Source organism: Mus musculus, chromosome 3, assembly GCF_000001635.26.
Source record: "Mus musculus strain C57BL/6J chromosome 3, GRCm38.p6 C57BL/6J".
NCBI lineage: Eukaryota > Metazoa > Chordata > Mammalia > Rodentia > Muridae > Mus > Mus musculus.
Genome location: NC_000069.6, coordinates 108,389,980 through 108,417,841, shown reverse-complemented (window position 1 = coordinate 108,417,841; position 27,862 = coordinate 108,389,980). Strand labels below are relative to the sequence as shown.

At 56.9% G+C, this 27,862-nt stretch overlaps 1 protein-coding gene and 1 long non-coding RNA gene across 7 annotated transcripts; one reads left to right on the top strand and one right to left on the bottom strand.

Annotated features, from left to right (window-relative positions):
• Nucleotides 1-752: 752 nt before the first annotated feature.
• On the bottom strand, nt 753-1,821 carry Gm52630. Of its 2 annotated transcripts, none has more exons than XR_003954680.1 (3): nt 1,685-1,821; nt 1,173-1,392; nt 753-1,023 (listed from the first exon to the last, which is right to left on the bottom strand). It is a non-coding gene; the product is annotated as a predicted gene, 52630 (long non-coding RNA). The 2 variants fall into 2 exon arrangements; XR_003954679.1 differs by having other exon boundaries at nt 753-1,095; nt 1,242-1,392.
• Celsr2 (cadherin, EGF LAG seven-pass G-type receptor 2) lies at nt 1,773-26,994 on the top strand. Of its 5 annotated transcripts, none has more exons than XM_006501692.2 (34): nt 1,922-1,979; nt 10,445-11,092; nt 13,271-13,493; nt 13,830-13,945; nt 14,130-14,218; nt 14,464-14,621; nt 14,974-15,137; nt 15,269-15,394; nt 15,739-15,905; nt 16,155-16,442; nt 16,522-16,696; nt 16,923-17,064; nt 17,219-17,339; nt 17,777-17,960; nt 18,124-18,225; nt 18,869-18,963; nt 19,164-19,373; nt 19,899-20,082; nt 20,212-20,340; nt 20,432-20,612; nt 20,728-20,895; nt 20,997-21,123; nt 21,209-21,409; nt 21,725-21,899; nt 22,170-22,282; nt 22,435-22,514; nt 22,600-22,726; nt 22,835-22,957; nt 23,502-23,629; nt 23,818-23,906; nt 24,010-24,192; nt 24,332-24,502; nt 24,597-24,831; nt 25,184-26,994. In XM_006501692.2, the coding sequence occupies exons 2-34, from the start codon at nt 10,504-10,506 to the stop codon at nt 25,209-25,211; spliced, it is 5,391 nt and encodes a 1,796-aa protein (XP_006501755.1). In that variant the 5' UTR covers nt 1,922-1,979; nt 10,445-10,503; the 3' UTR covers nt 25,212-26,994. The 5 variants fall into 5 exon arrangements, with proteins under 5 accessions (XP_017175138.1, XP_006501754.1, XP_006501755.1 ...); NM_001004177.3 differs by lacking the exon at nt 1,922-1,979 and adding an exon at nt 2,263-5,657 and having other exon boundaries at nt 25,326-26,994; NM_017392.4 differs by lacking the exon at nt 1,922-1,979 and adding an exon at nt 2,263-5,657.
• The last annotated feature ends 868 nt before the right edge of the window (nt 26,995-27,862 follow it).

Below are 27,862 nucleotides of genomic sequence, written 5' to 3'. Positions count from 1 at the left end.
CTAACCCTGCCCAACACCACTACCAGGAAAACAGTCCAACATAATCCTTCTATCCAGCTTCTTTTATATTCCCCTGCAGAGAGAGAAAAGCTGCCTGTCACCTCTGGCATAACTCTGAGGTCACATGGGGGTTCTCTGGTCTAGAGCAAAGGTGGGGGAGTCCTCTACTGTAGCTAGCTGACATAGAAGGACTATGTTGGATCCTCCTGTCTCTGCTTCCCTAACATTGATGTAACAGATGTACACTCCCGTGCCCGGGCTTTTAATTAATAATGTTTTATTTTTACTTTTGAGTTTATAGTATAATTATATCATCTCTCCCTTTTCTTTCCTCCCTCCAAACCTTCCTATATACCTCTCCTTGCCCTCTTTCAAATTCATCCCCTCTTTTTTCATTGCTGTTATATTCATATATGTATAGACATTTCTAAATACAACCTGCTCCATCTGTAGAGTGTTACTTGTATGTATTTTCCGGGACTGACCATTGGTACAGAATAACAAATCAGCATGCTCTTCCTTGGGGAAAGCCTGTTCTCCCGCTCAGAATCCCCGAGTCGCCTGTAGTTCTTGTACAGGGCTGAGGCCTCCTGGTCTGTCTCCTGACTACTTTGGTTCATGTTTGAGCAGTCACGTTGGTGAGCCTGTGCCCAGCTTTCTAATGTGGGTGCTGGGAATCCAGACTCAGCTCGGTGGGGTCTCTCTACCCACTCAGCTATCTCCTCAGACCATATCATCACCTCCCTCGAGACTTCTGAAAATCCATTACTTTATTCAAGTCCCTCACTCTAGGAAAGGTCGCACATAGCTAGCATGTGAGAGTGGCCTCCTCTCTCATACAATCTGACATCCCTCATTGCTCAGGGTATGAGAGGAAGAAGCCCTCTGGCTTGCCCAGCCTCACTCTTCCCGGTTCTTTGGTCCCAACATCTTGTGTGAACTCCACTTATGGGAAGATTCATCAGTTCTTCATACCCCTTCCAGAAGGTTCTGGGGTGGCATTCCATGAAGGGCTCAGTAGTCCTGTGCAATGGACAGGGCCATTTGCTAGTTACAAAGCCGCGGGTAGGAGGAGGACAGCAGTTGGACATTGATCTAGGAGGGAGGAGGGATAAAGAAAAAGGAACACGTCCTAAGGTCCAGGAAGCTTGGGCCCTCTGGAACCAACTCACCCTGGCCCTAGGAATCTGGTAGTGTTAGTGCTCTTGCTGCTTTGGACATTCTGGTTCACTTCCCCTGACCTGACATGTGGTACCCAAGATGTATCCCAAATGAGCTTAGGGGTCCTTTTGTCCAAGATATCCAAGTGAGAGCACGACTTCTGGTATCTGGGGGAGACTTTGTAGTGTCGAGCGAAGTCGAGCAAAGTCGTCTTTACTTCTGACCCGGGACCTGTAGGATGGGGCAGCAATGAGGGCTTTCAGGGATGGTAAGACTGGAAAGTTGTCTGTCTGTCTGTCTGTCTGTCTGTCTATATCCACCCACCTCCCACCCCCTGGTCACCTCCTGCAGACATTAAGACTGTTTTGAAAGAGCGCTAGCCATAGAATTTTACAAGAGTATCAATTCCCTGTGTGGCTTCTGATTGTTCATTCCTCTTTAAGCTGTAGAAGGGATCCAGAAATGGAAAGGAGCAAGTCTGATGTGCTGGGAAGAAAAATTCTACCAGAGGCGGGAATCTTACTTAGAGCCGCCATGCAGAAGAGGGCGCTGGGTGGGGCCCACCTCCTCGGCGCGTTGGGCGTCGCCGCTTTAAGACCGCGGCGGCGCGAGCAGGTCTATGGTAATGAGCCGCCGCCACCACCGCCGCTGCTCTGCAGAGCTCGCCCGCCCGCCCGGGAGGCGAGGGAACGCGGGTCTGGGCCCGGGACCCCGGCGACCGGTAGCTGCCGCGGCGGGGACGCAGGGCGCGAGCGGGTGGCGCAGGGCCATCGTTGGCAGCCGGGCCCGGGCCGGAGCGTGAGGCTCCGCAGACGCAGGTGGGCGACCTTACGCGGGCGGAGGGGACATTCTGGGGCTCGGGACCGGGGGACCCGGCAGAGCCAGAGATCCTCGCGGCCCGCGGGCGCAGGTAGAGAACGCTCAGAGCGCAGGTGGAAGCGCAGCGTGAACCCGCAGTGGTCGCGGCGACTCGGGAGCGGGCCCGGCTTCGAGAGTGGTGGGAGCCCGGCGCATCGTGGGCTAAGAGCGCGGCCCCGCCGAGCCATCTGGGTGCAGGCCCAGTGGGACGTACAGGTGGCCCCCGGGGACCCGCGCCCCGGCCCGGGCATGAGGCGCGGCGGGGCCGGCAGGAGCCGGAGGAAGAGCCGCCGCGGCTGTTGACCCGGCTGGCCGGGAACAGGGAGAGATGCGGAGCCGGGCTGCCAGCGCCCCCCTCCCAACGCCGCTGCTGCCGCTGCTACTGCTGTTGCTGCTGCTGCCACCGTCGCCACTACTGGGAGATCAAGTGGGGCCCTGTCGTTCTCTGGGATCCGGGGGACGCAGCTCCTCTGGGGCCTGCGCCCCCGTGGGCTGGCTCTGCCCAGCCTCTGCTTCGAACCTCTGGCTCTACACCAGCCGCTGCAGAGAATCGGGCATTGAGCTGACCGGCCACCTGGTGCCCCACCACGATGGCCTGAGGGTTTGGTGTCCAGAATCAGGGGCTCATATCCCTCTTCCGCCATCCTCTGAAGGCTGCCCCTGGAGCTGTCGTCTCCTGGGTATCGGAGGACACCTTTCTCCACAAGGCACGCTGACCCTGCCTGAAGAGCACCCTTGCTTAAAGGCCCCACGGCTCAGATGCCAGTCTTGCAAGCTGGCACAGGCCCCAGGGCTCAGGGCTGGGGAAGGCTCACCAGAGGAATCTCTGGGTGGGCGCAGGAAAAGGAATGTGAATACAGCTCCCCAGTTCCAGCCTCCCAGCTACCAGGCCACAGTGCCTGAGAACCAGCCTGCTGGTACCTCTGTTGCATCCTTAAGAGCCATTGATCCAGATGAGGGTGAGGCGGGTCGACTTGAGTACACCATGGATGCCCTCTTTGATAGCCGCTCCAATCATTTCTTCTCCTTGGACCCAATCACCGGTGTTGTCACCACAGCTGAGGAGCTGGATCGGGAGACCAAGAGCACCCACGTCTTCAGGGTCACTGCACAGGATCACGGTATGCCCCGACGGAGTGCCTTGGCCACGCTTACCATCTTGGTGACCGACACCAACGATCACGACCCTGTTTTTGAGCAGCAAGAGTACAAGGAGAGCCTCAGGGAGAACCTGGAGGTTGGCTATGAGGTGCTTACAGTCAGGGCCACCGACGGCGACGCCCCTCCCAATGCCAACATTCTGTACCGCCTGCTGGAGGGGGCCGGAGGCAGCCCCTCAGACGCCTTTGAGATCGATCCTCGCTCGGGGGTGATCCGAACCCGCGGCCCTGTAGACCGGGAGGAAGTGGAATCCTACAAGTTAACAGTGGAGGCGAGTGACCAGGGCCGGGACCCAGGCCCGCGGAGTTCCACAGCCATTGTTTTCCTGTCGGTGGAGGATGATAATGACAACGCCCCCCAGTTTAGCGAGAAGCGTTATGTGGTCCAGGTGCGGGAGGATGTGACCCCAGGAGCCCCAGTTCTCCGAGTCACCGCCTCCGATAGAGACAAGGGCAGCAATGCCCTAGTGCACTACAGCATCATGAGTGGCAATGCTCGGGGCCAGTTCTATCTGGATGCTCAGACTGGAGCCCTGGATGTGGTAAGCCCACTCGACTATGAGACAACCAAAGAGTATACGCTTCGGATCCGGGCTCAGGACGGTGGCCGTCCTCCACTCTCCAATGTCTCTGGCCTAGTAACAGTGCAAGTCCTAGACATCAACGATAACGCCCCCATCTTTGTCAGCACCCCTTTCCAGGCCACCGTCCTAGAGAGTGTCCCTTTAGGCTACCTTGTTCTGCACGTCCAGGCAATTGATGCTGACGCTGGTGATAACGCCCGCCTCGAGTATAGCCTGGCAGGGGTTGGGCACGACTTTCCCTTCACCATTAACAATGGCACAGGCTGGATCTCTGTGGCCGCAGAGTTGGATCGGGAAGAGGTTGATTTCTACAGCTTTGGTGTAGAGGCCCGGGACCATGGCACCCCAGCGCTCACGGCCTCAGCCAGTGTCAGTGTAACCATCCTGGACGTCAATGACAACAACCCAACCTTCACGCAGCCAGAGTACACCGTTCGGCTCAACGAGGACGCCGCCGTGGGCACCAGTGTGGTGACCGTGTCAGCCGTGGATCGAGACGCTCACAGTGTCATTACCTACCAGATCACCAGCGGCAACACCCGCAACCGCTTCTCTATCACCAGCCAAAGTGGTGGTGGACTGGTCTCCCTTGCCTTACCGCTAGACTACAAACTCGAGCGGCAGTATGTGCTGGCAGTGACTGCCTCAGATGGCACAAGGCAGGACACAGCTCAGATAGTAGTGAATGTCACCGATGCCAACACCCACCGTCCCGTCTTCCAGAGCTCCCACTACACAGTCAACGTTAATGAAGACCGGCCAGCAGGCACCACAGTGGTGCTGATCAGCGCCACGGATGAGGACACGGGGGAGAATGCCCGAATCACCTACTTTATGGAGGATAGCATCCCCCAGTTCCGAATCGACGCGGACACTGGGGCTGTCACCACCCAGGCTGAGCTGGACTACGAGGACCAGGTGTCTTATACCCTGGCCATCACTGCTCGGGACAATGGCATTCCCCAGAAGTCTGACACCACCTATTTGGAGATCCTGGTGAATGACGTGAACGACAACGCCCCCCAGTTCCTCAGAGATTCCTACCAGGGCAGCGTCTACGAGGACGTGCCGCCCTTCACCAGCGTCCTGCAGATCTCAGCCACGGATCGAGACTCCGGTCTGAATGGCAGGGTTTTCTACACCTTCCAAGGAGGAGATGATGGGGACGGTGACTTTATTGTAGAGTCGACATCGGGCATTGTGCGCACACTGCGGAGGCTGGATCGTGAGAACGTGGCCCAGTACGTCCTGCGGGCCTATGCGGTGGACAAGGGCATGCCACCAGCCCGCACACCCATGGAAGTGACAGTTACTGTCCTGGATGTGAATGACAACCCCCCTGTCTTTGAACAGGATGAGTTTGACGTATTTGTGGAAGAGAACAGCCCCATCGGGCTGGCCGTGGCCCGGGTCACAGCCACTGACCCAGATGAAGGGACCAACGCACAGATCATGTACCAGATTGTGGAGGGCAATATCCCTGAGGTCTTTCAGTTGGATATATTCTCTGGCGAGCTAACTGCCCTGGTAGATTTGGACTATGAGGACCGGCCTGAATATGTCCTGGTCATCCAGGCTACGTCTGCTCCCTTGGTGAGCAGGGCTACTGTCCATGTCCGCCTCCTTGACCGCAATGATAACCCGCCCGTGCTGGGCAACTTTGAGATTCTCTTTAACAACTATGTCACCAACCGCTCCAGCAGCTTCCCCGGTGGTGCCATAGGCCGTGTGCCTGCCCACGACCCCGATATCTCAGACAGCCTGACGTACAGCTTCGAGCGAGGAAATGAACTCAGCTTGGTCCTGCTCAATGCCTCCACCGGTGAGCTGAGACTGAGCCGGGCACTGGACAACAACCGGCCCCTGGAAGCCATCATGAGTGTGCTGGTGTCAGGTAAGGAAGATGCCCAGTGATGTTGGGGTGGAGATAGTGCTTCAGGGAGGTCTGGGCAGCCACCGGAGGTGGGGTGCCATCCAGGAGGAGCTGGTGACCCAACTCTCTACCCTGTGGACAGCTCAGAGGCTGAGAGATCGGGAACCTGGCCTGGGAAAAAAGCCCAGGACTCCTGGCAGCTGGCGCAGGCCCTGCCTGCTGCCCCAGGCTGGGCTGGGCTGCTTTGGTTGGCTGCCCCCCTGCCTACCAGACTGTGACGTGGTGGGGGGAAGTGTTGTGAGCCTGCCCTGACTATGGCTGCCAAGAATTGTGAAAAAAAGGGCGCGTGGAAGCCTGGAAGGCCCAAGAGCTGGGGGAGGGGGAGGGAAGACCTTGGCGAGGAAGGGGCGAGGCAAGTTGGCTCCTCAGTACCCTGGCACCCTCATTAGGATGGTCCTGTGATCTCACAAGGCCTTTGGCAGGTCAGAGGGCTTTAGGGACTCAGGATTCCACCAAGGGGGTCAGGACCCTGCTGCCCTTTTCTCTCCCCCTCTGGCTCTCAGTAGAGCTGCAGCAGAGACTGGCTTAGACTTTGTCTGAGGCATTGCTTTTCCCTCCAGGCAGAAGGAGCCTTGGCTCCCCCTCCTGAGCTCCAGGCAGGAAGTAAAGCCAGAGCTCATTGTCTCTGTCCAAACAGACCTCACTGTCCTGAGTTCTTGGTTGGGGTCTGGCTTCCGGGGAGGGCAGCAATGAAGTCAGGGCAGATGGACCTTTTGGGCCCCTAGACTCCCTGTGGCTTTTTCTTGGGGTGCTAGGCCTTCCCTGCTGACCATGGTGGCCCGGTCTCAGGAAAACAGACCTGGGGATCAGAGTGCACGGGGACTGCTGAGCTTTGAGGGCAGAGACTCCAGGGCCCTGACTTGGTGGGGGAGAGAACAGATTTCTAGGGGCGTGGGAGCCTGGCCAGAACCCAGCCTGGGCATTCCTGCTGCTTGGTCAAGCGCTCAGCCTGCAGACTCCCCAGACAGCAGGACTTGGGGAAGGCAAGCAGGACTGGGTGACAGTATATTCTGTCCTTTCTGTCAGCTCTGGGGATGAGAAGCAAGGTGGGAGCAAGGCAGACTGGGTAGCCAAGTCACTTGGAGTGAAGGGGGGGGGGACTGTTAACAATTTTTCCAGGGGCGAGGCCTGGCAGCCCCCTCCAGGCCCCCTTTGCACATCAGGGAAGGGAAGATGGCCTTACCTCCCTTCCTGCTCACACTTCTTACTGGACAGACACTTCCTGGTCCCACCCCTCAGGTCCCACCCTGCAAGGACCAGGGAGAAGGAGCTCTCCAAGCTATGGGTCAGGCTGTAAAGCACCTGAAGCGTCCAGTCCCCCTCCAGGGGAAAGAAGCCAGGAGTACCCTCACCTGAGCCTGGCGCTAGAGGCAGAAGAAAGGCCTCTCCCTCCTGCCCTCCATCCACAGCCTTCGGTAGTGAATCTGGCTAGATACCTAGGGACCGACCGTGTGGAGGACAGCTCTGCTTAGCCTCTACTGCCTCACCAGGGCACACAGCCCCAAACACAACGCTCTAGGCTAGAGGGCAGGCTGGGGCTGCAGCTAGGACACACTGTGGCTGCCTTTCTGCCCTTGTCCCCCTCCCCCATCAGCCCTGACCCTTAGAGTCAGTCACCAAGGCAACCCCAAAGTTCAGGAGGCTGGGTGAGGGGGACTGTCGCCCACTGTCCCTTTGTCTTCCTTCTCTGGTTCTTTGTCTCCTCCTTCCCTCCCAACCCTGCCCATGGGGACCCTCCTGCACTGCCTGTCTGTCACCTTCTCCCCGGCTTCTGTCTCTCTCCTTCTCCCACGTTTCCTCCACTGCTGGCTCTTTTCCTGGGTCTTTGTCTTCCCCTGTTGGTCTCTGTGTTTAGATCCTGTCTTCCCTTCTTCCCTCTGGCTGCAGCTGCCCCAGCCTGGGCTGGACGGGTCCTGCAGCCCAAATGGCCCCGGCTGCTGCCTTCTTCAGACACACAGGAGAACCTGCCCAAGGCCTGCTCACCTCCCAGACAGCAGAGCCTCTGCCAGAAGAGGGAAGGCTGGGAGGCTGGCTCTGGCATCTTCTCGGGTGCAGCTGGCTGAGGCCTAGACTCAGGTGGTATTTCCTGGGTCAGAGCCTACCCCAGCTCTCTCTTCTGTCTAAAACAAATCAGGCAATGTACCGGCCACTCCTATTCCCAACCTGCCTTTGCACCTTAGGAGTGACCCGAGCAAGGCACGGGAGAAGGACAAAGAGGAAGGAGAGAGAGCAATGGGTTGGTTGCTGGGATGGGGACATTAGCAGAGGGGCAGGTGGCCACAGATGGTGGGCCAGATGGGAAGCAAGAGACATGCTGAGTAAGGGGCACAGACGGGCCTGGGTTGGTGGACAACATCATGCAGGAGTGTTGCTTCCCAGAACCAGGGGATGGCAGAGATTCTCTTGCTTGTTGGTCCAGGAGCACTGTTTGTAGAGCCCTGTGTTGTTGCTTTCTGTCTGGAGGGAACATCCTATCCAGAAAACACTGGGCTGTGACATCAGCTCCTGAACCCTGCTTCTAAAAGGTAGCAGAGCAGTGAGATGGTGACCCATGGGCAGGCTAGAGGGCTTGGAGGACCATGACTCTGGGCAAAGCAGGAGGAACAAAAGTGACCACAGCAGTGAGGGCCGCAGGGCAGGTCGGCAGTGGGCCCAGGGCATCGCTGAGATGGGTGCCTGCCTTCAGTATGCCCAAGGTAGCAGCCACTCGAAGTGTGACATGTAGGGTCCCATATCTCCATATCTCTTTTCTGCCTCAGTGACACTGGCTCCCATCCTATCCCACTTGGATGTCATATTTTGCATCTGATTGGAGAGTTTGCTCTGTGTGTGTGTGTGTGTGTGTGTGTGTGTGTGTGTGTGTGTGTGTTTTCCTTTTGGGTTTTCAAGATAAGGTTTTTCTATGTAGCTCTGGCTGTCTGTCCTGGAACTTGGCTCTGTAGACCAGGCTGCCCTTGAACTCGGAGATCCTCCCGCCTCTGCCTCCTGAGCACTAGTATTAAAGTCGAGTATCACCATCGCCTAGCTTGCTGCCATGTTTTCAAGATACTTTTATGTACAAGGGATTCCCATGAGCATCTTAGTTTTTACTGAACACTCATTATGTGTAAAGCGCTGTGTTAACTAGGAACACCCCTATAGCCTTCCAAGCCATTTCCCTTTCTCTGCCTCCCAGAATTCATTTTTAATCTAAGCACAGTCCATTGCCGTGTGTATGCAACATTCAGGTGTGCATGGCACTTCTGAGCATAGCGTGTGTGGGTGGAGTGAGACACCATCGAATGTGTTAGCACTTAGCTGTTTATAAGTGAGTTGGCTGCCCGGGAGGGGTGGGGTATGGCAGGCAGACCTTTGGGTACAACTTGGTGAGCCAAGTGAGTGATGAATAACAAGAGGCCCTAGTGCCAGAGGAGAGACCAGCCCAGTGGGGCTCAGGGTGAAAACTGCCCACGTTCCCCACCCCCGCCTACCCTTTCTCCAGCTTGGAGCAGTGTGTGTCGCTACCACTGGCTGAGGTGGCTCAGCTGGACTTCTTGGGATGGGGACCTCAGGCTACCCAGAGTTGTGTGGGTACAGGGCTCTGTGTAAAAGGTGTTGCCATGGGCTAGCAGGCTTGCACGGAAGCACTTGTGGAGCTGAGTGCGAGGGGAACCTGGCACCTCTGACCAGATTCACCTTCCACACAACCTGCTGCAGCGTGCTGAGAGGCGGGGTCACAGTGGGACTGAGAAGTACAGGGTAAGGGGAAGCAGCCTCTCACGGTACTCTGCGCCCTCCAGAAAAGCAAGCAAAGAAAAAAGCACAGTCGTGGAGCAGAGAAACCCAAGGACTGGTCTCAGGGGTCTGAGTGGGGTGACAGGCAGAGATGCTGGAAGGCGGTTCATGCGTCATGCCAAGGAGTACCGGGAAAACACACAAAGAACAGTTTTGAAAAACCTCCTTTCCTTAAGCTCGTATGAGGTCACCCCCTCAAGGAGAGACTTGTCCACAGGTGATTCATCCCATTGGCCACCTTTATGCCGGCTAGAAAAAGGTTTTCTTGAGTACCTTGCAGGATATGGGCTGGATTTTAGCCTGCTTGTACCTTCTATTCCTGATGCTTCCTCCTTCTGGTGCTCCCTCCTCCTGATGCTTCTTCCTCCTATGCTCCCTCCTCCCGTGCTCCCTTCTCCTGGTGCTCTCTCCTCCTGGTGCTCACTCTTCTGATTATTTCTTCTTCATCTTCTTAGTGCTCCCTGCTTCTGATGCTCTCTCCTCCTGATGCTCCCTCTTCTCACCAGTCCTTCTTCATAGTGCTCCCTCCTCCTGGTGCTCCCTCCTCCTGGCCTTCCTACTCCTCATCACTTCTTTTTCTTGGTGCTCCCCACTTTTTTGTTTTGTTTTGTAGCCCTGTGTAGCCCTGGCTGTCCTGGAACTCACTCTGTAGACCAGGCTGGCCTCGAACTCAGAAATCCACCTGTCTCTGCCTCCCAAGTGCTGGGATTAAAGGCATGCGCCACCACTGCCCGGTGGTGCTCCCCACTTCTAATGCTCTCTCCTTATGGTGCTCTCTCTTCTCAGTACTTTTTTCTGATGGTGTTCCCTCCTCCTGATACTCCCTCCTCCTTGCTCCTTTTTCTTGACTCCGCCCCTGACTATCACACAAGCCTACTCCCTCCTTTGCTCTAAGTCAGGGTCTTGTGGCTTGGCACATCTGCTTCTGCCTGCCTCCCCCAGGACTGATGTTGATCCGTGTTGCTTCTCTTCAGATGGTGTCCACAGTGTGACAGCCCAGTGCTCGCTACGTGTCACCATCATCACGGACGAGATGCTCACACACAGCATCACGCTGCGCTTGGAAGACATGTCTCCAGAACGCTTTCTCTCACCACTGCTGGGACTCTTCATTCAGGCCGTGGCAGCCACGTTGGCCACACCCCCGGATCATGTGGTGGTCTTCAATGTGCAAAGGGATACTGATGCCCCAGGCGGCCATATCCTCAACGTAAGCCTGTCGGTGGGCCAGCCTCCAGGACCCGGGGGTGGGCCACCCTTTCTGCCTTCAGAGGATCTCCAGGAGCGCCTGTACCTCAACCGCAGCCTGCTCACCGCCATCTCGGCGCAGCGCGTGCTCCCCTTCGACGACAACATTTGCCTGCGGGAGCCCTGCGAGAATTACATGCGATGTGTGTCTGTGCTGCGGTTCGACTCCTCTGCGCCCTTCATCGCTTCCTCTTCGGTGCTCTTCCGGCCCATCCACCCTGTCGGGGGTCTGCGCTGTCGCTGCCCACCAGGCTTCACAGGCGACTACTGCGAGACCGAGGTGGACCTCTGTTACTCAAGACCTTGTGGACCCCATGGGCGCTGCCGCAGCCGAGAGGGTGGCTATACCTGCCTCTGTCTGGATGGCTACACGGGTGAGCCTAGGGCAAGGGACAGTGGGGGCGGCCCTGCAGGGCTGACGCTCTGGGCCAAGCACCAATCAAGCTAATAATGGGGCTGCCTGGTTCCTTCTGCGCGTACAACCTATAGGCGCATCAGCCGTTCTTAGATCCTATTGCCGTTTGGCAACCGCCTGCTTGGTAAGTCAGAATGAGGAGCCTTGTGTTCACTGTGCAAGCCCACACACCCACGCTGGCACACGCCGCCTGCACACAGACCCACTAAGACCGTGTAATTGAGGTCAGTCCAGCACCTGGCTTCGTGTTCCAGCTTTCCCACTAATAGCTGTGTGAAAATGAGCGAGCTACTTAGCTTCTCTTCCCGCTAGTATTTAAGATGGAGATAACCAATTTATGTAGGTCAAAAGTTGCTTGGGAGGATTCATGCCAGTAATTTGACGGGAAGAGAAAGCTGGCTTGTGTGGTGAGAGTTGGCTTTTGTTTGAGGAAGTCCTGGGATGAGATGACTTGATCCACTTCGAGGTGTTTCTGGCCGCGGACCAGGTCTTCATAACGCTGAGTGAATCCCTTCATTAACCTGGAGCCAGACTTTCCCCACCCAGGAACAGGAGGAAGGCACGGAAAAGCAGGGCTTTGGCGTCATGGGAGTTCCAGGACGCTGGACCTGTGTAGCCCTGAGCAGCAAGGCTCCATTTCTGCCTCCCTATTGGTCTGTGGCTGCAGGTCTCTTCATACCCTGCCCCACCCTACTGGCTCCCTTGCTCCTTTTCCTTCCCAGACTCCCAGGCTTCATGTCCTCCAGCACCAGGCGCACTGGCTCTGCCAGTAGCGTAGGCAGGCTCGGTGCCTCCTGCTGCATCCTTCTGCTCAGAACTTGCCAGACTTGACTCTTCTGTGCTGCTGCTGGGGGTGGGGGTGGGGGGGATGCTGCGGGGAGGGAGGAGAGGGGAGGGTGGGACTGAGAGAGGGGAGGGGAGTCTTTGTCCAGGAGGATGGGGAAGGGGGCTCCCAAGTAGGCGAACAACAGTTTCCATGGAAACAAGAGCCAGTCACTAGGCACAGGGAACGGAGAACCTATCTCTAGAATCAGAATTGGGAGGGAGAGAAGGGAGTGGCTTTCCCATCTGATATCTGAGTTTTCAGTCCCCTGCTTCCTCGTCTGTCCTCAGGCTTAGGCCCCCACTCTCTCAGCCTTGTTTGGGTGCAGAGGGATCCTCAGTTCTGTTCTTGGGGGAGCCCCGGCTTGCTTCACGCCAACCACCCCAACCTGTTACTCAAATAGACATGGAAACCTGGTCACATCTCTAGGGAAGAAAACTGATCTCTGACCCTGACAGGAACAAAAGCATCCGAGGGAAGCGGGGAACGGGAGAGTGGGGGCTGGCACAGCCCTATGCTGTCCTCTAGATCCTTCCTGGCTTGGCATTTGCCTCTGCAGGGGCCAGAGCCTGGGGACCAGGGTTTCGGACAGGTGTGGGGAAGGGCTGAAAAACTTTGAGGAGCTTGCAACAGAGTATCTGTGGAGCTGCAGAGAGAATAGCGTGGCGGGCCAATAAGAGGAGCTGGTGTGTCATTGATTTCAGAGGAGAAAGTCACCAAGAGGAAGTGGGAGAGTCTTGAGGATGGGTAGAGGTCTCAGGAGATGTCACCAGGGACGTGGTAAACTTCTCACCACCAGGCATGGTGGCGCACGCCTTTAATCCCAGCACTCGGGAGGCAGAGGCAGGCAGATTTCTGAGTTCAAGGCCAGCCTGGTCTACAAAGTGAGTTCCAGGACAGCCAGGGCTATACAGAGAAACCCTGTCTCGAAAAACAAACAAACAAACAAAAAACTTCTCACCACCGGATTACCCAAGAGAGACTGTTTAAAACAAAAAAGGTTAATTTTGTCTTGTAAGCTCTGCAGTGCCATTTCAGTTCTGGTGGCCGGCCCCACGCTATAAGAAAAGAACATCAGGGTGGCGAAGCCACTCACCCAGATAGCAAGGGTCCTGGGACAACATATAGCCCTTTATGGCACACTCCAGTGATTGGCTTCCTCCAGCTACACTCCTCCCGATGTTTCCAATACCTCCTAACAGAGCTCCCTCAGCCAGAACCAAGCCTTTATTATAGGCGGTGGGAGAGGGAGGGGCACCTCACGCTCAGTTGCCTTCTCCTCGGGGCCTCACCCTGCCTGTCTTTCCTCCCCAGGCGAGCACTGTGAAGCGAGTACCCACTCAGGCCGTTGTACTCCAGGTGTCTGCAAGAACGGGGGTACCTGTGTCAACCTGTTGGTGGGAGGTTTCAAATGTGACTGCCCCTCCGGGGACTTTGAGAAACCCTTCTGCCAGGTGACCACACGCAGCTTCCCTGCCCGCTCCTTCATCACCTTCCGTGGCCTGCGCCAGCGCTTCCACTTCACCCTGGCCCTCTCGTGAGTGTGACGAGGTCCTGGGGTTGCAGGGCACATGAGAGAGTGTGGGGTACCTCCTGGTCTATTAGATGGGGGTAGCAGATCAGTGAACGCACCGGGAGCAGTTGTTGACAGAACTACCTGTCTGCTTAGCCAGCAGGCTGCCCTCACCATCAGGGTCTGACCCTTGAGGATGAGGAGTCAGAACGCCAGGGTTCTCGTTTGGGCTCATTATCTGCGTTCTGACTCCATAGCCTTAGCCAAAGCGCCAGTTTTGCTATTGCTTAGATGTCTGGGGTACTGGTTCACAGGTGGGTACCCCATTCCTTGCCCCCATGACCAACCCCCCCTATACAGGTTTGCTACCAAGGAGCGTAACGGGCTACTGCTGTACAATGGGCGCTTCAATGAGAAGCACGACTTTGTGGCTCTCGAGGTGATCCAGGAACAGGTGCAGCTCACCTTCTCTGCAGGTGAGCCCAGAGTCTCATGTCCTTGCCCAGCTCCTAAGAGCTCATGCCTCCGACCCTCTGACCTCAAGCCACGCGCCTTCCCTCCCAGTCAAACCCGGACCCGGCCTCCATCCCTAGACATGCCCGCTGCTCTGCCACTCCCGACTCTCTTCCTGTGACCCAGCTAACCCTGTCCTTTCTCTAGGGGAATCGACCACCACCGTGTCTCCGTTTGTGCCGGGAGGGGTCAGTGATGGCCAGTGGCACACAGTGCAGCTGAAGTACTATAACAAGGTGGGTCTGGCTGAGGGACGGAGGAATTAGAGGGTCCAGGTCTTGATGCATGCGTTTTTCCAGCCCCGGTTGATATTGTGAGTGGTGAGGGAGGCTGCTCACAGCTCTTGTGCCTGGGAGGGGGATGGGGATGTGCTGTGCAGGGCACCTCCATCCCTCTGGGCGGTCCTCGTCTGTGGGTGTGTGTGCATGGAGAGGTGCAGCCCTATGCCGGGTTGTCTACTGCCTCCCTTCTCTGTCCACAGCCACTGTTGGGTCAGACAGGGCTTCCCCAAGGTCCATCTGAGCAGAAGGTAGCCGTGGTGTCCGTGGATGGCTGTGACACAGGGGTGGCTCTGCGCTTTGGAGCTATGCTGGGCAACTACTCCTGTGCTGCCCAGGGCACCCAAGGAGGCAGCAAGAAGTAAGCGGGGAAGGTGGGGGCAGGAGCGAGGGGGTGAGGGGGGCAGGAGCTAGGGAGAGGGTAGTACGGGCCGAAGGGAAGGGGCTCCAGAGCGGGAGCCAGTCAGATGCGCCCCTTCCTGACACTGGCAATGTTGGAGAGTTAGAGTCAGGTCTTGGCGGATGGTGAGGGAAGGGTATGGGCTGAGAGCACATTTGTATATACTGCAGTGCCTCTACTTCCTGGGCATTGTTCTAAAAGGGCTCCTCAGCCTTGGTCCAAGTGCTCCCTTTCTTGGGCCTAGTGACAGGGTACGGGGTAAGAGAAAAACCATAAACTTAAACCCCTGTGTCTTCACGCTTTCGTCCCCCAGGTCTCTGGACCTGACAGGGCCCTTGTTGCTGGGTGGGGTGCCGGATCTGCCCGAGAGCTTCCCCGTCCGAATGCGGCACTTTGTGGGCTGCATGAAGGACCTCCAGGTGGATAGCCGGCACATCGACATGGCCGACTTCATTGCCAACAATGGCACTGTGCCTGGTATGAGGACCCGGGGTAGGGGCAAGGCTGGGAGCCAACTGCCAAGAGGCTCGGCTGTGCGTGACCTGACCAGCCTGTGTGGTCTTCCAGTCTCTGCTGTTGGTCCCTGAGTCCCTTTCTCTTCCTTCCAGGCTGCCCCACCAAGAAGATCGTGTGCGACAGCAGCATTTGCCACAACGGTGGCACCTGTGTGAACCAGTGGAATGCGTTCAGCTGCGAGTGTCCACTAGGCTTCGGGGGCAAGAGCTGCGCCCAGGGTAGGAGTGGCACCTGCCACAGGTTGGGGCCTGGGTGCTGTCAGTTTGTCTGGGATCACAGGCAGGGCTTGGGGCAGGCTCTGGGCAGGGTTCTGCAAGCTGGGCTGTGGGTGGAAAAGCGTGTCTGGGCAGAGTGAGAAGCTAGGCAGGAGACAAAGGGCCTAGTCAGAGACAGGCAGGCCCTGGGCACAATGTAGGGCCGGCCCGGGACAGGTAAATGCTCTGGAGGGCGGGGCACTGAGAGGATTGGGTGTGAGGGGAGGCAAGGGTCCAGCTCTCATAGAGCTGCCCCGCTTCCGACTCCACTGCTCTGCCCTTGAGTCACTTTTCATCTGCCTTCCCAGAAATGGCCAACCCCCAGCGTTTCCTGGGCAGCAGCCTTGTGGCCTGGCATGGCCTCTCTCTGCCCATCTCTCAGCCCTGGCACCTCAGCCTCATGTTCCGCACACGCCAGGCAGATGGCGTCCTGCTGCAGGCCGTCACCAGGGGGCGCAGCACCATCACCCTGCAGGTGATGCAGGGCACGTGGGAGTGTGGCAAGCCCCGGCTTGGCTAGCGTTGTAGGAGCCTTCAGGGGGTTGGACCCAGGTGGCTGGGCAGGGTTTGGCAGAAGCGAAGAGCTGGCTGGGCCCATTCCGTGGGTCAGTGCTGCCACCTACTGGGTTTAAGGGAAATAAGCAGCCTCCTCTGCCCTCAACCAGGCAGAATGGAAGAACCCATTGATTGAGGTGGTCTGCTGATTTTTCCCCCTCTTGTACAGCTTCGGGCAGGCCACGTAGTGCTAAGTGTGGAGGGCACAGGGCTCCAGGCGTCATCTCTGCGTCTTGAGCCAGGCCGAGCCAATGATGGTGACTGGCATCATGCACAGCTGGCACTGGGAGCCAGCGGGGGCCCTGGCCATGCCATTCTGTCCTTTGACTATGGGCAACAGAAGGCAGAGGGTAATCTGGGCCCTCGGCTGCATGGACTGCACCTGAGCAATATTACAGTCGGGGGAGTTCCTGGGCCAGCCAGCGGAGTGGCCCGTGGCTTCCGGGGCTGTTTGCAGGTGAGTCTCCTCCCCTGACCTCCCATTCCTACCTGGAGCCCTGTTCCACTGAAGGCTAATGCTGCTCTTATCCCTCCAGGGTGTCAGGGTAAGCGAGACACCTGAGGGTATCAGCAGTCTAGATCCCAGCCGCGGGGAGAGCATCAATGTGGAGCCAGGCTGTAGCTGGCCAGATCCCTGTGACTCGAATCCATGCCCTACCAACAGCTACTGCAGCAATGACTGGGACAGCTATTCTTGTAGCTGTGTTCTAGGTATGCTGAGGATGCGGGGAGGGAGAGGGACGGGGGACGGGGCCAGTGCCACGGGTCACACTCCATCTCTAATATGTGGCCAGTCACTTCTTCTCTGAGCCGTCATCTCCTACAGGGTTATGGCTGCCTGGTGCAATGCTTAGAGTGGAAGTAGATAAGAGGAGATGGACAGAAGAGAATGCCAGTAGAGGGTTGGCCCTGAAACTTTTTGGTCCTTCTTGTCCAGGTTACTATGGTGACAACTGTACAAATGTGTGTGACCTGAACCCATGCGAGCACCAGTCCGTGTGTACCCGAAAACCCAATACACCCCACGGCTACATCTGCGAGTGTTTACCAAATTACCTTGGGCCATATTGTGAGACCAGGTAGGTGGGTCAGGGCTTATCTCTGCTGTCACTCTGAGCCCTGAGAGTCTAGCTGAGCTGCAGCCGAGGCTGAAAGGACCACCTGTGGTTGAACCAAGTGGGAGGAGATGTAGTGGCAGAGGGGGCTCAAGCCTGTCTGGGTGTCTTTCTGCAGGATTGACCAACCTTGCCCCCGTGGCTGGTGGGGACACCCCACATGTGGTCCATGCAACTGTGATGTCAGCAAAGGCTTTGACCCAGATTGCAACAAGACAAGTGGGGAGTGCCACTGCAAGGTGAGAGTCCCGAGTGAGCCCCCACTGTGGCACCCTGCCCTGTAGCTTCTGGCCTGCCCCCGCCGGGGAAAGAAGAGGAGTAGAGGATCCGGGCCTTCCTCCGGAGAGCGGAGCACCCCGTGCCTTTGCCATATTAGGCATGGCAAGAGGTCGTTTGCCCTTATATCCAGATGCAGGGGGATCCAGGACCAGTATTGAGGCAGGGATCTCTGGACTAGCCCTACAGGCTGGCTGGCTGCAGCCTATTCTGAATGCTTGGTTTCTCATTGATGAGTTCAACTCCAGGTCATGGGTAGCTCTTGAGAATGTTAAGTCACATTCCCATGAGGACCCAGGGCAGGGGAGACTGTCTCTAGGGAGGCCGCAGCTTGAAGCCTCCACCAGCATCCAGGATGACATCTTGATCCAGTGACCTCCCCCCACATCTTCCCTCCTAGGAGAATCACTACCGGCCCCCCGGCAGCCCCACTTGTCTCTTGTGTGACTGTTACCCCACTGGTTCTTTGTCCCGAGTCTGTGACCCCGAGGACGGCCAGTGTCCGTGCAAGCCTGGAGTCATTGGGCGTCAGTGTGACCGCTGTGACAACCCTTTTGCTGAGGTCACCACCAATGGCTGTGAAGGTAGGACTCTTGGGGCAGGTAGGCTCCCTCCTCACCGTATGCTAAGAGCTTACATTGCAGAGGCTAGAAATGAGGCTGGTTGTGGGTCGGTCGGGGACGTGGAAGGAAGGTTTTGGGGCCTGGACGGAACTGCTTATAGGTGACCATGTGCTCTTCTCCATAGTGAATTACGACAGCTGCCCACGGGCCATAGAGGCTGGGATCTGGTGGCCCCGCACGCGGTTCGGGCTACCTGCTGCTGCCCCCTGCCCCAAAGGCTCCTTTGGTAGGTCTTAGAGGACTACAATAAGATAGTGAACCCTTGACCTTTACTGTCAGAGGAGTAAAGACAGCAAGCCCCCAGCGTGTAGCTCCTGGGGCCCCACTTTCTGATTTCTAGCTCCCAGAGAGTCAATGTCTCACCTTCCTTCACTCAGTTACCCTTCAGCCTAGGCTGACCAAATGTGCCTGTATCCAACCCAAAAAGAACTGTTGAAAGCCCTGCGTGTTCTGGGAATGGAGTTGGGAACTAAACTCAAAGGCGGTTTGCATGAGGCTCCTCCTGTCTTCAGCTAACTCTACCTAGTACTGGAGTTATACCACATTAAAGGGAGGCAGTCCCGAGGAGTGTGGAGTGCCGGGTCCTATCCCAAGAGATCCCAATTAGTGATGTACAGGATTCATGGCTAAGGAGTAGCCGAATGCAAGGCAGGAGCTGGAGGGACAGGCGTAGTGATATCTTGGGGGCGTGGTGGCGGAGGTTACAGACCTCTGTTCCATTGTACTGATTTTGCTCAGATGTTTTGGCTCTGGGCTTCTGAACACCCATATTCTTACTTTCTTTTGGGCTGCTTGTACTTGTCCGGCTCGTGGGGTACTCCGGGCTTCCTGTCTCCCTAAGTCCCGCCTTCTTGGCTTCTTCCCTCCAGGGACTGCTGTGCGCCACTGTGATGAGCACAGGGGTTGGCTCCCCCCAAACCTCTTCAACTGCACGTCAGTCACCTTCTCAGAGCTAAAGGGCTTCGTAAGTTGATCCCTCGTCTTCTCTTGTTCACACCCTTGTCTTTGGAAGTAGAGCTCCTGACTCCTGGTTCCTGTTTACCTGAGACTCCGACCTGCAGAGGCCGCCTCTTCCCCACCTACCTCTTCAAGCCCTTTTACTCCCGAGTCCCTCCGGTCACCTCCATCCTGTCTGACCCTCTGCAATTCTGGTCCTCCATGCAGGCTGAGCGGCTGCAGAGGAACGAATCAGGCCTGGACTCAGGACGCTCCCAGAGGCTAGCCCTGCTCCTGCGCAATGCCACCCAGCACACCTCTGGCTACTTCGGCAGTGATGTCAAGGTGGCCTACCAGCTGGCCACACGGCTCTTGGCTCATGAGAGTGCCCAGCGGGGCTTTGGGCTATCCGCCACACAGGATGTACACTTCACGGAGGTGGGGCTTGAAGTAGGCATGGTGGGGGCCAGTGAGACAGCCTGTTCCTGGAGATCTTGGGGGAGAGAGGGAGGTACTCCCCTACTGGAAGGAGCCCCACCCCTGGCATGAAGCCTCCATGCCAGCTTGTAAGCCATGGTGCAGCACAGTTGATTAAGAGTACTTCCTCCTACCTGTATCAGCATCCTAGTACCTAGCAGAGGCACTTGTATTGAGGTGTACGCTGACCTAAAGCAGAGCCCTGCCTATTATACCAAGAGCTCAGTCTTTTCAGAGAACCAGAGAGGCACACAACAGAAGGAGACATGCTAGGACACACTGGGTCCTCTGATTAAAGTGTGGAGGAAGGGTTAGAGGCGGGTACCCATGTTGGAAGTGGACAGTATGATACACAAGGCTTCCCAGGAGAGACTGTGGGGACTGCTGAGGGAAGGACGCAGAGGGCGGGTCTGGGGTAGGCACAGGCTGGGACTTGGTATGAGGTTGACCACAAGCATATGCTACTGTGACCATGCCTGTCCCCAGAATCTGCTGAGGGTGGGCAGCGCCCTCCTGGATGCAGCCAACAAGAGGCACTGGGAACTGATCCAGCAGACAGAGGGTGGCACCGCCTGGCTGCTCCAGCACTATGAGGCTTACGCCAGCGCCCTTGCCCAGAATATGCGGCACACCTACCTAAGCCCCTTCACCATCGTCACACCCAACATTGGTGAGGTGGTGCTGGGCTGGGGTGGGAGGGTTGTGGAGAGAGCCCTGCCCCTGTTTCAAAGGGCCACCGTGCTTAGGGCCCACCTGCCTCACTTGGTGAGTGAGTGACTGTGGCCGTGTTCCTTTCTAGTCATCTCTGTAGTGCGCCTGGATAAGGGGAACTTTGCTGGGACCAAGCTGCCCCGTTATGAGGCATTACGTGGGGAGCGCCCCCCAGATCTTGAGACCACAGTCATTTTGCCAGAATCTGTCTTCAGAGGTCAGCGGGGAACACAGATGTGGTAACGGCTTGGAGTGGGACGTCCATACAGTGGGTAGGGCCAGCTGAGCGTAGCAGCATTTACTTCCAGAGATGCCCTCCATGGTGAGGTCTGCAGGACCTGGTGAAGCCCAGGAGACGGAGGAGCTGGCCCGGCGGCAGCGGAGGCACCCAGAACTGAGTCAGGGAGAGGCAGTGGCCAGTGTCATCATCTACCACACCCTGGCTGGACTGCTGCCCCACAACTATGACCCCGATAAGCGTAGCCTGAGGTAAGCAGCTAGGACGAGGCCCGGGAAGTTAGGGTTAGCAAGGGAACAGGAAACATCTCCCAGTGATAAGGTGTCTGGTGGCCTCTTTGGTGACCGTGTGCCTTCCTGTCATCAGAGTCCCCAAGCGCCCCGTCATCAACACCCCTGTGGTGAGCATCAGCGTTCACGACGACGAGGAACTCCTGCCGCGGGCTCTGGACAAGCCAGTCACCGTGCAGTTCCGGCTGCTGGAGACCGAGGAGCGGACCAAGCCCATCTGTGTCTTCTGGAACCATTCAATCCTGTGAGCCTGTACACCCCTCTTACCTCCACGACTTTGGATCAAGAGTCCAGGCTCCTGGCCGCCCACCCTTCTCCCTCCCTGACTCCGTCTTCCTCCTGCAGGGTCAGTGGCACTGGCGGCTGGTCCGCCCGAGGCTGCGAAGTCGTCTTCCGTAACGAGAGCCACGTCAGCTGCCAGTGCAACCATATGACAAGCTTTGCTGTGCTTATGGATATGTCACGACGAGAGGTGACCCCACAGGGGTGGCCCAGAGCGGTGGGTGGGAACCAAGTCCAGGGGCCGGGTGCCTGATGCCCTGCCACTCATCCCTCAGAACGGTGAGATCTTGCCACTGAAGACCCTGACATACGTGGCCCTTGGAGTCACCTTGGCTGCCCTGATGCTCACCTTCCTCTTCCTCACCCTCCTCCGTGCCCTCCGCTCCAACCAGCACGGCATCCGACGCAACCTCACAGCTGCCCTGGGCCTGGCCCAGCTGGTCTTTCTCCTGGGCATCAACCAGGCTGACCTCCCTGTAAGATTCTTCCTCTCTCAGAGACCCTCCCAACTTCCAGCCCCACCAAGGCTCCTGGTGTCGCCCCTGTGGCCCTCTCCCATCCCTGCTCCCATGGCAGTGAGCGGATAAAGGGCCCATCCCAGCACCTGGCCCACAGTATGCTCTTCTCTAGTTCTCTCATAATTTTCCAGCGTCCCAGATGTTCTTGCTTATAGCCTGGGCTTCCTCCAGGGCAGCGCACACTACCAGGCTTCCCCACTGCCTCCCTCCTTCCCCTGGGTGCCCTCCCCATATTACCCGCCTTGGCTCCTGACTCTGTGTCCTGGCCCCCAGTTTGCCTGTACAGTCATCGCTATCCTGCTGCATTTCCTGTACCTCTGCACCTTCTCCTGGGCTCTGCTGGAGGCCTTACACCTGTACCGCGCGCTCACAGAGGTGCGCGACGTCAATGCCAGTCCCATGCGTTTCTACTACATGCTGGGCTGGGGCGTCCCTGCTTTCATCACAGGTATCCTGCCTCCTTTTCTGGCCTAGAGATCCCCTGTTCCTAGGCCCTGGCTCCACCTTCATGCATGTACCCCAAACCCATAGTTCGAGTCCTAAGAATTCCTTCCCCTATACTTGGACAACCTGGTATTGGGTGTCAGGGGCTGGGCTTCTCCTTGGAGAGAGGAGTGGACAGACCTTATGTGTTCCACGCCTGGTTCTATGAGCTTTGATGGCAGCATAATTGCCTCCACCCTGAGCACCCTGTCTTGCTACTGTATCTATGCTTCAGGCCTCGCTGTGGGCTTGGATCCGGAAGGCTATGGGAACCCTGACTTCTGCTGGCTCTCTGTCTATGATACCCTCATCTGGAGCTTTGCTGGACCAGTGGCCTTTGCTGTTTCGGTAAGTGATTAGAAAGTGATGTGCAGTAAGCAGGATGAGGGGGGTCCTACAGATCCCCTTTAGGAAGAGCCAAGGCTTCTGGAGCCCCCAGGGCAAGGCAGAAAGTAAAGTCTCTGTTCTCTGGTCCTCTCACATCCCTCTCCACTGCCCAGATGAGTGTCTTCCTGTACATCCTGTCGGCCCGAGCCTCCTGTGCTGCCCAACGGCAGGGCTTCGAGAAGAAAGGGCCTGTGTGAGTACTGGCAGGTGGCTGGGCATGGGGTGGGTGTTGGTGTGGAGGACATCACGGCAGGACTCACATCTGCCCTGCCCTCCAGCTCGGGCCTGCGCTCCTCCTTCACGGTCCTCCTGCTGCTGAGTGCCACGTGGCTGCTGGCACTGCTCTCTGTCAACAGTGACACTCTGCTCTTCCACTACCTCTTCGCTGCCTGCAATTGTGTCCAGGTACCTGGCCCTGGCCCCATCCCCACCCCCACCCCTGCTGAGTAGATGCGAGCACGCCTGGGGGGTGGGGTGCCGAGTGTGCCAACCGTGGCTGTCTCTGCCTGCCAGGGCCCCTTCATCTTCCTCTCCTACGTGGTGCTCAGCAAGGAGGTCCGGAAAGCACTCAAGTTCGCCTGCAGCCGGAAGCCCAGTCCCGACCCTGCCTTGACCACTAAGTCTACCCTGACCTCGGTGAGGGAGCCTGGGTCTGATGGAAGGGGAAGCTGTTTGCTCTCTGTGCTTTTTTACCTGGGCATCCTTTTTCCCATCTCTGCACACCTTCATGTTAGGAGGAGGGGGCAGAGTGGAATGTGTTCCCTTGGGAGGAAATGCTATCACTGGGTAAAAGAGATTTTGACTTGAGGGAGATGCAGGCAGAGATTGGTTGTCAGCTGGGACACCCTGTGCCAGAGAATTCCTCATGAATTTTGATAAATTTCCTGTCTCCTAGAATATTCTCAGGAGACAATTCCAAATGCCATTTTTTTTAAAAAAAAACCAGAAAGCCCTTCTACAAGTCCAGGGCATTTGGAGTGTTCAGTGCTACACAGCTATGGTGTAGCTGTGCCCACTGCTAGGCCCTATGATGAAGGCAACACAGAAGGGGCCTTTCCACTTTAATCCCTGGGCATGTGGGAGGTAGGGTTTGGGGTAAGTTCCTGGGACCCTTTACTTTTTAGCCTGGGGCCACTCCCTCCTGCTCACTCACTCACTGACATGTCTGTCTCCGGCCTAGTCCTATAACTGCCCCAGCCCCTACGCAGACGGGAGGCTGTACCAGCCTTACGGAGATTCGGCTGGCTCGTTGCACAGTGCCAGCCGCTCCGGCAAGAGTCAGCCCAGCTACATCCCCTTCTTGCTGAGGTGAGTCCGGGAAACGGGAGAATTGGGAATGGGGGAAAGACTGTGAACGCTAGAACCAAGACCAGCCAGCTGCTAGGAGCTGAGCATCTCAGATGGGGGCCAGCACAGGTCGCAGCCTAGATTAACAGCAGTAAGGGACACAAAGTAGGACCTGGGAATCCCTCTACAGCATAGTGTTGTCTTTTTAGGGAGGAGTCCACGCTGAACCCTGGCCAGGTTCCCCCTGGCCTAGGGGACCCAAGCGGCCTGTTCTTGGAAGGCCAAGCCCAACAACATGGTGAGGACAGAGGCCCTGGATGCCTAGCAGGGCAGGGGCCTGGCTTTTGCTGAGGGTGGGCTGGGGCAGGTGGGACAGTTGTGATCCCTCCCTGACCTCCCAGATCCCGACACGGACTCTGACAGTGACCTGTCCCTGGAAGATGACCAGAGTGGTTCCTATGCCTCCACCCACTCATCAGACAGCGAGGAAGAGGAGGAGGAGGCCGCCTTCCCTGGCGAGCAGGGCTGGGACAGCCTGCTGGGTCCTGGAGCTGAGAGACTGCCCCTTCACAGTACCCCCAAGGGTGGGCCAGCACCAGGGCTGCAGCCATTGGGGGGCAACAGAAGCCTAAGAGGCCAGGGCTTTTTGGAAAATAGAGCTGGGGTGGTGGCTATCCTAACTGTCTGCCCTCTCTGGGACTATTGGTTTCCTTTCTTTGACAGATGGGGGTCCGGGTTCTGGGAAGGTCCCTTGGCTGGGAGACTTTGGGACCACAACAAAGGAGAATAGTGGTAGTGGGCCCCTTGAAGAGCGGCCACGGGAGAATGGAGATGCCCTAACTCGGGAAGGGTCTCTGGGACCCCTTCCGGGCCCTTCTACCCAACCTCACAAAGGTGAGTGGAGTCTCTCCCATCAGCTCCACTCTCCCATTCTCTTGCCGGAGCTATTAGGACTTCCCATCTCATGATACCCACACCTTGTACCTAGGCATCCTCAAGAAGAAGTGTCTGCCCACCATCAGCGAAAAGAGCAGCCTCCTAAGGCTGCCCCTGGAGCAGGGCACAGGGTCTTCTCGGGGCTCCTCCATCAGTGAGGGCAGTCGGCACGGACCTCCTCCCCGCCCACCTCCGCGCCAGTCTCTGCAGGAACAGCTGAATGGGGTCATGCCTGTCGCCATGAGCATCAAGGCAGGCACGGTGGATGAGGACTCCTCTGGCTCTGAGTGAGTCGGGCGGGAGAGACGGGGGTGGGGTGGGGGGAACCTGCCTGAGGTCCTTGCTAACCCAAGCCACTGACCCACTGCTGCCTCTGAGCTTCACCGGGCTACTCTGCTTGGCAGTTGGGCTAAGCGGAGTCCAGCTCCCTTGTGCGCCCAGACAACATGGTGCTCTGTTGGGGGTACACCAGACCCCCTGGGCTTTATGCGCAATGCCTGTCCCCCGTCTTGCGAGAGGGTGGGGGCTGGGGCTGCTTTTCTGTTTCTTTTTCTGGTGGAAGCTGTTCACTGTCCCCTCTGTTGCTCCAGCTAACCCTCTGTCTGCCTTCTCTGCCACTCTCCTCTCCTGCCTCTCCAGATTTCTCTTCTTTAACTTCCTGCATTAACCCTGGGCCGGTGTTCCTTCGTCCCCTTCCCCCGCTGCGCTCATGCCCCAATCCTGTCTTCTGCTTTATCCTGCCCCTGCTCCCTACCGCCCACCTGCCTGCCTTCCGAAGCAGCAGCGACGAACCGTCCATCTGAGGAGCCTGGGCCTTGCACCCAGAAGGCCAACTAGTGCCAAGTCCCTCCCCCACCTCCCCCTCACTGCACTTTGGACCCTCGGGGGGGCCAACATCTCCAAGACAAAGTTTTTCAGAAAAAAAAAAAAGAGGAAAAAAGAATTTAAAAAAAGGATCTCCACTCTTCATGACTTCAGGGATTACTTTTGTTTTTATACGCCGGAAGTGGACTCCCCTTTCCCCTTCCCAAAGAGGACAGGACCACCCAGGACGTGTCCCAGCCTCTCTTCAGTTTCATCTCCTGTGCCTCTGGGAGGAGAGGGACTCTTAGGGGGCCTGCCCCTCATTTGCCATCACCAAAAGGAAAGGACAAAGCCACGTGCACCAGGGGCAGGAGCCCCTGCAAGGCTGCACCGGACAGACGGACAGACAGGCCTCAGTTGGTGAGGGGTCAGGACAAAAACAAACAAACAAAAAAAACAAAGGCACTTTCCACCCGCCAGTTCCACCTCTCCCAGGAACTGACAAGCCCTGTCCGGCCAGGGGCAGAAGGACTCATGGCCCCTGGACCCCCCAAATGCTGCATGAACCGTTTTTTAAGGGGAAGCCTGTTGCCCCCGTGATGGGGAAGGACTACCCCAGCCCCTCTCCTTTTCCTGGACTCTGGCCATGTGCTACAGCCCAGGTGTTTGCTCAGTTTGCTGACCCCAAAGTGCTTCATTTCTCCTGCCCACCCTTGCAGGTAGGGCCAGTCACTCTTCCATTGCTTCTTTGCTGTGTGGGCGGTCCCAGGAGGAAGGGTAAGCGCAGAGCTGGCATGGTGGCCCTGAGGGGCCCCCAGCACAGGTGCCAGGTCTGGGTTCTGCTGTCCACTCACCCCCTCCCCGCCAAATCAGACAAATGCCATTTTTTTTTGTCTGACCTGCTGTGGCCTCTGAGACATGTTCTATTTTTAACCCCTTCCTGGAATTGGCTCTCTTCTTCAAAGAACCAGGTCCTTGGTCCCCATTGTCCCCCTACTTGACCCCAGCTCCCTGCGAAGAGAGAGTTAATATATTTTTTATTTATTTGGGTTTTTTTTTTGTGTGTGTGTGTGTGTGTGTTGGGATGGGTTTGTGTCTGGTCCCCAGGGGGTCTCATGTGCCCATTGCAGGCTGGGTGAGTCCCTGGCAGCCCTGGATTTGGGGCCTACCATCCTTCCTCTCGCTCCATTTGCTCTCCTCGGGTTTTTGCAACCACCGTTCATTTGAGTCCCCCTCTCCTCTGAGCATGTATTCCAGACTTGTCACTGACTTCCCTTCTAGAGCAGGTGTAGAATAAAGGCTCGAGGAGGCAGGAAAGATGTCCCTGTCTCTCATTTGGAAGGCTGGCCGCTGGCTTTTCTGCCATGGATTCTCACCTGCCCTCTGCCCTCTTCCCCTCAGCAATTCCTGTAAAGGGTTAAAAATTTAACTGGATATATTTTTTTTTAACTACTGATGACTTGACTTAAAAAAAAATACAAAGATGCTGGATGCTAACTTGATACTAACCATCAGATTGTACAGTTTGATTGTCGCTGTAAATATGGTAGAGTTTTGTTTTTGTTTTTGTTTTTTTTTCCCCCCCCATACTACTGAATAAACTAGTTCTGTGCAGGAGCCATGTCATCGCTGGCTTCTGTAAAGCAGCCTGGGTTGAGGCCTGGATTGTGGGAAACAGGGTAGGTAGAACCTTGACGATCCTGAGGACAGAGAGACTAAAGCCGCAACAGCACAGAGCGCTGAGTCTGGCGGTTGGAAGGGAGAGAAGGAAGATAGGTGGATATTGTTTTCCCCTAGGATATAAGCTTGTACCGCTAGAGAGGCTGGGGAGACTGGGGAGGCTGGAGAGGCTAGAGAGGCTGGGGAGGCTGGAGAGGCTGGAGAGGCTGGGGAGGCTGGAGAGGCTGGAGAGGCTGGGGAGGCTGGAGAGGCTGGGGAGGATGGAGAGGCTGGGGAGGATGGAGAGGCTGGGGAGGATGGAGAGGCTGGGGAGGATGGAGAGGCTGGAGAGGCTGGGGAGGATGGAGAGGCTGGGGAGGATGGGGAGGCTGGAGAGGCTGGGGAGGCTGGGGAGAATGGAGAGGCTGGGGAGGATGGAGAGGCTGGGGAGGCTGGGGAGGATGGGGAGGATGGAGAGGATGGAGGGGGTGGAGAGGCTACACAAATCAGGCCGGTTCTCAGCCTGAGTCCCAGACAAACACGTTTTCTAAGGCAGAATTCGGTAGATAGGAAGAAGTGGAGTGGGAGTTTCTGGGGCTTTTTTCTTTTCTCTTTTCTTTCTTTTTCTTTTTCTTTTTCTTTTTCTTTTTTTTTTTTTTTTTTTTTTTTTTTTTTTTTTTTTTTTTTGGTAAGGGTTTCTCTGTATAGCCCTGGCTGGAACTCATTCAATAGATCAGGCTGGCCTCGAGCTCAGAGATCTGTCTGCCTCTGCCTCCCAAGTGCTGGGATTAAAGGTGTGTGCCACCACCACCTGGCTATTGTGGGCTGTCTGTCTGTCTGTCTGTTTTCTTGGGG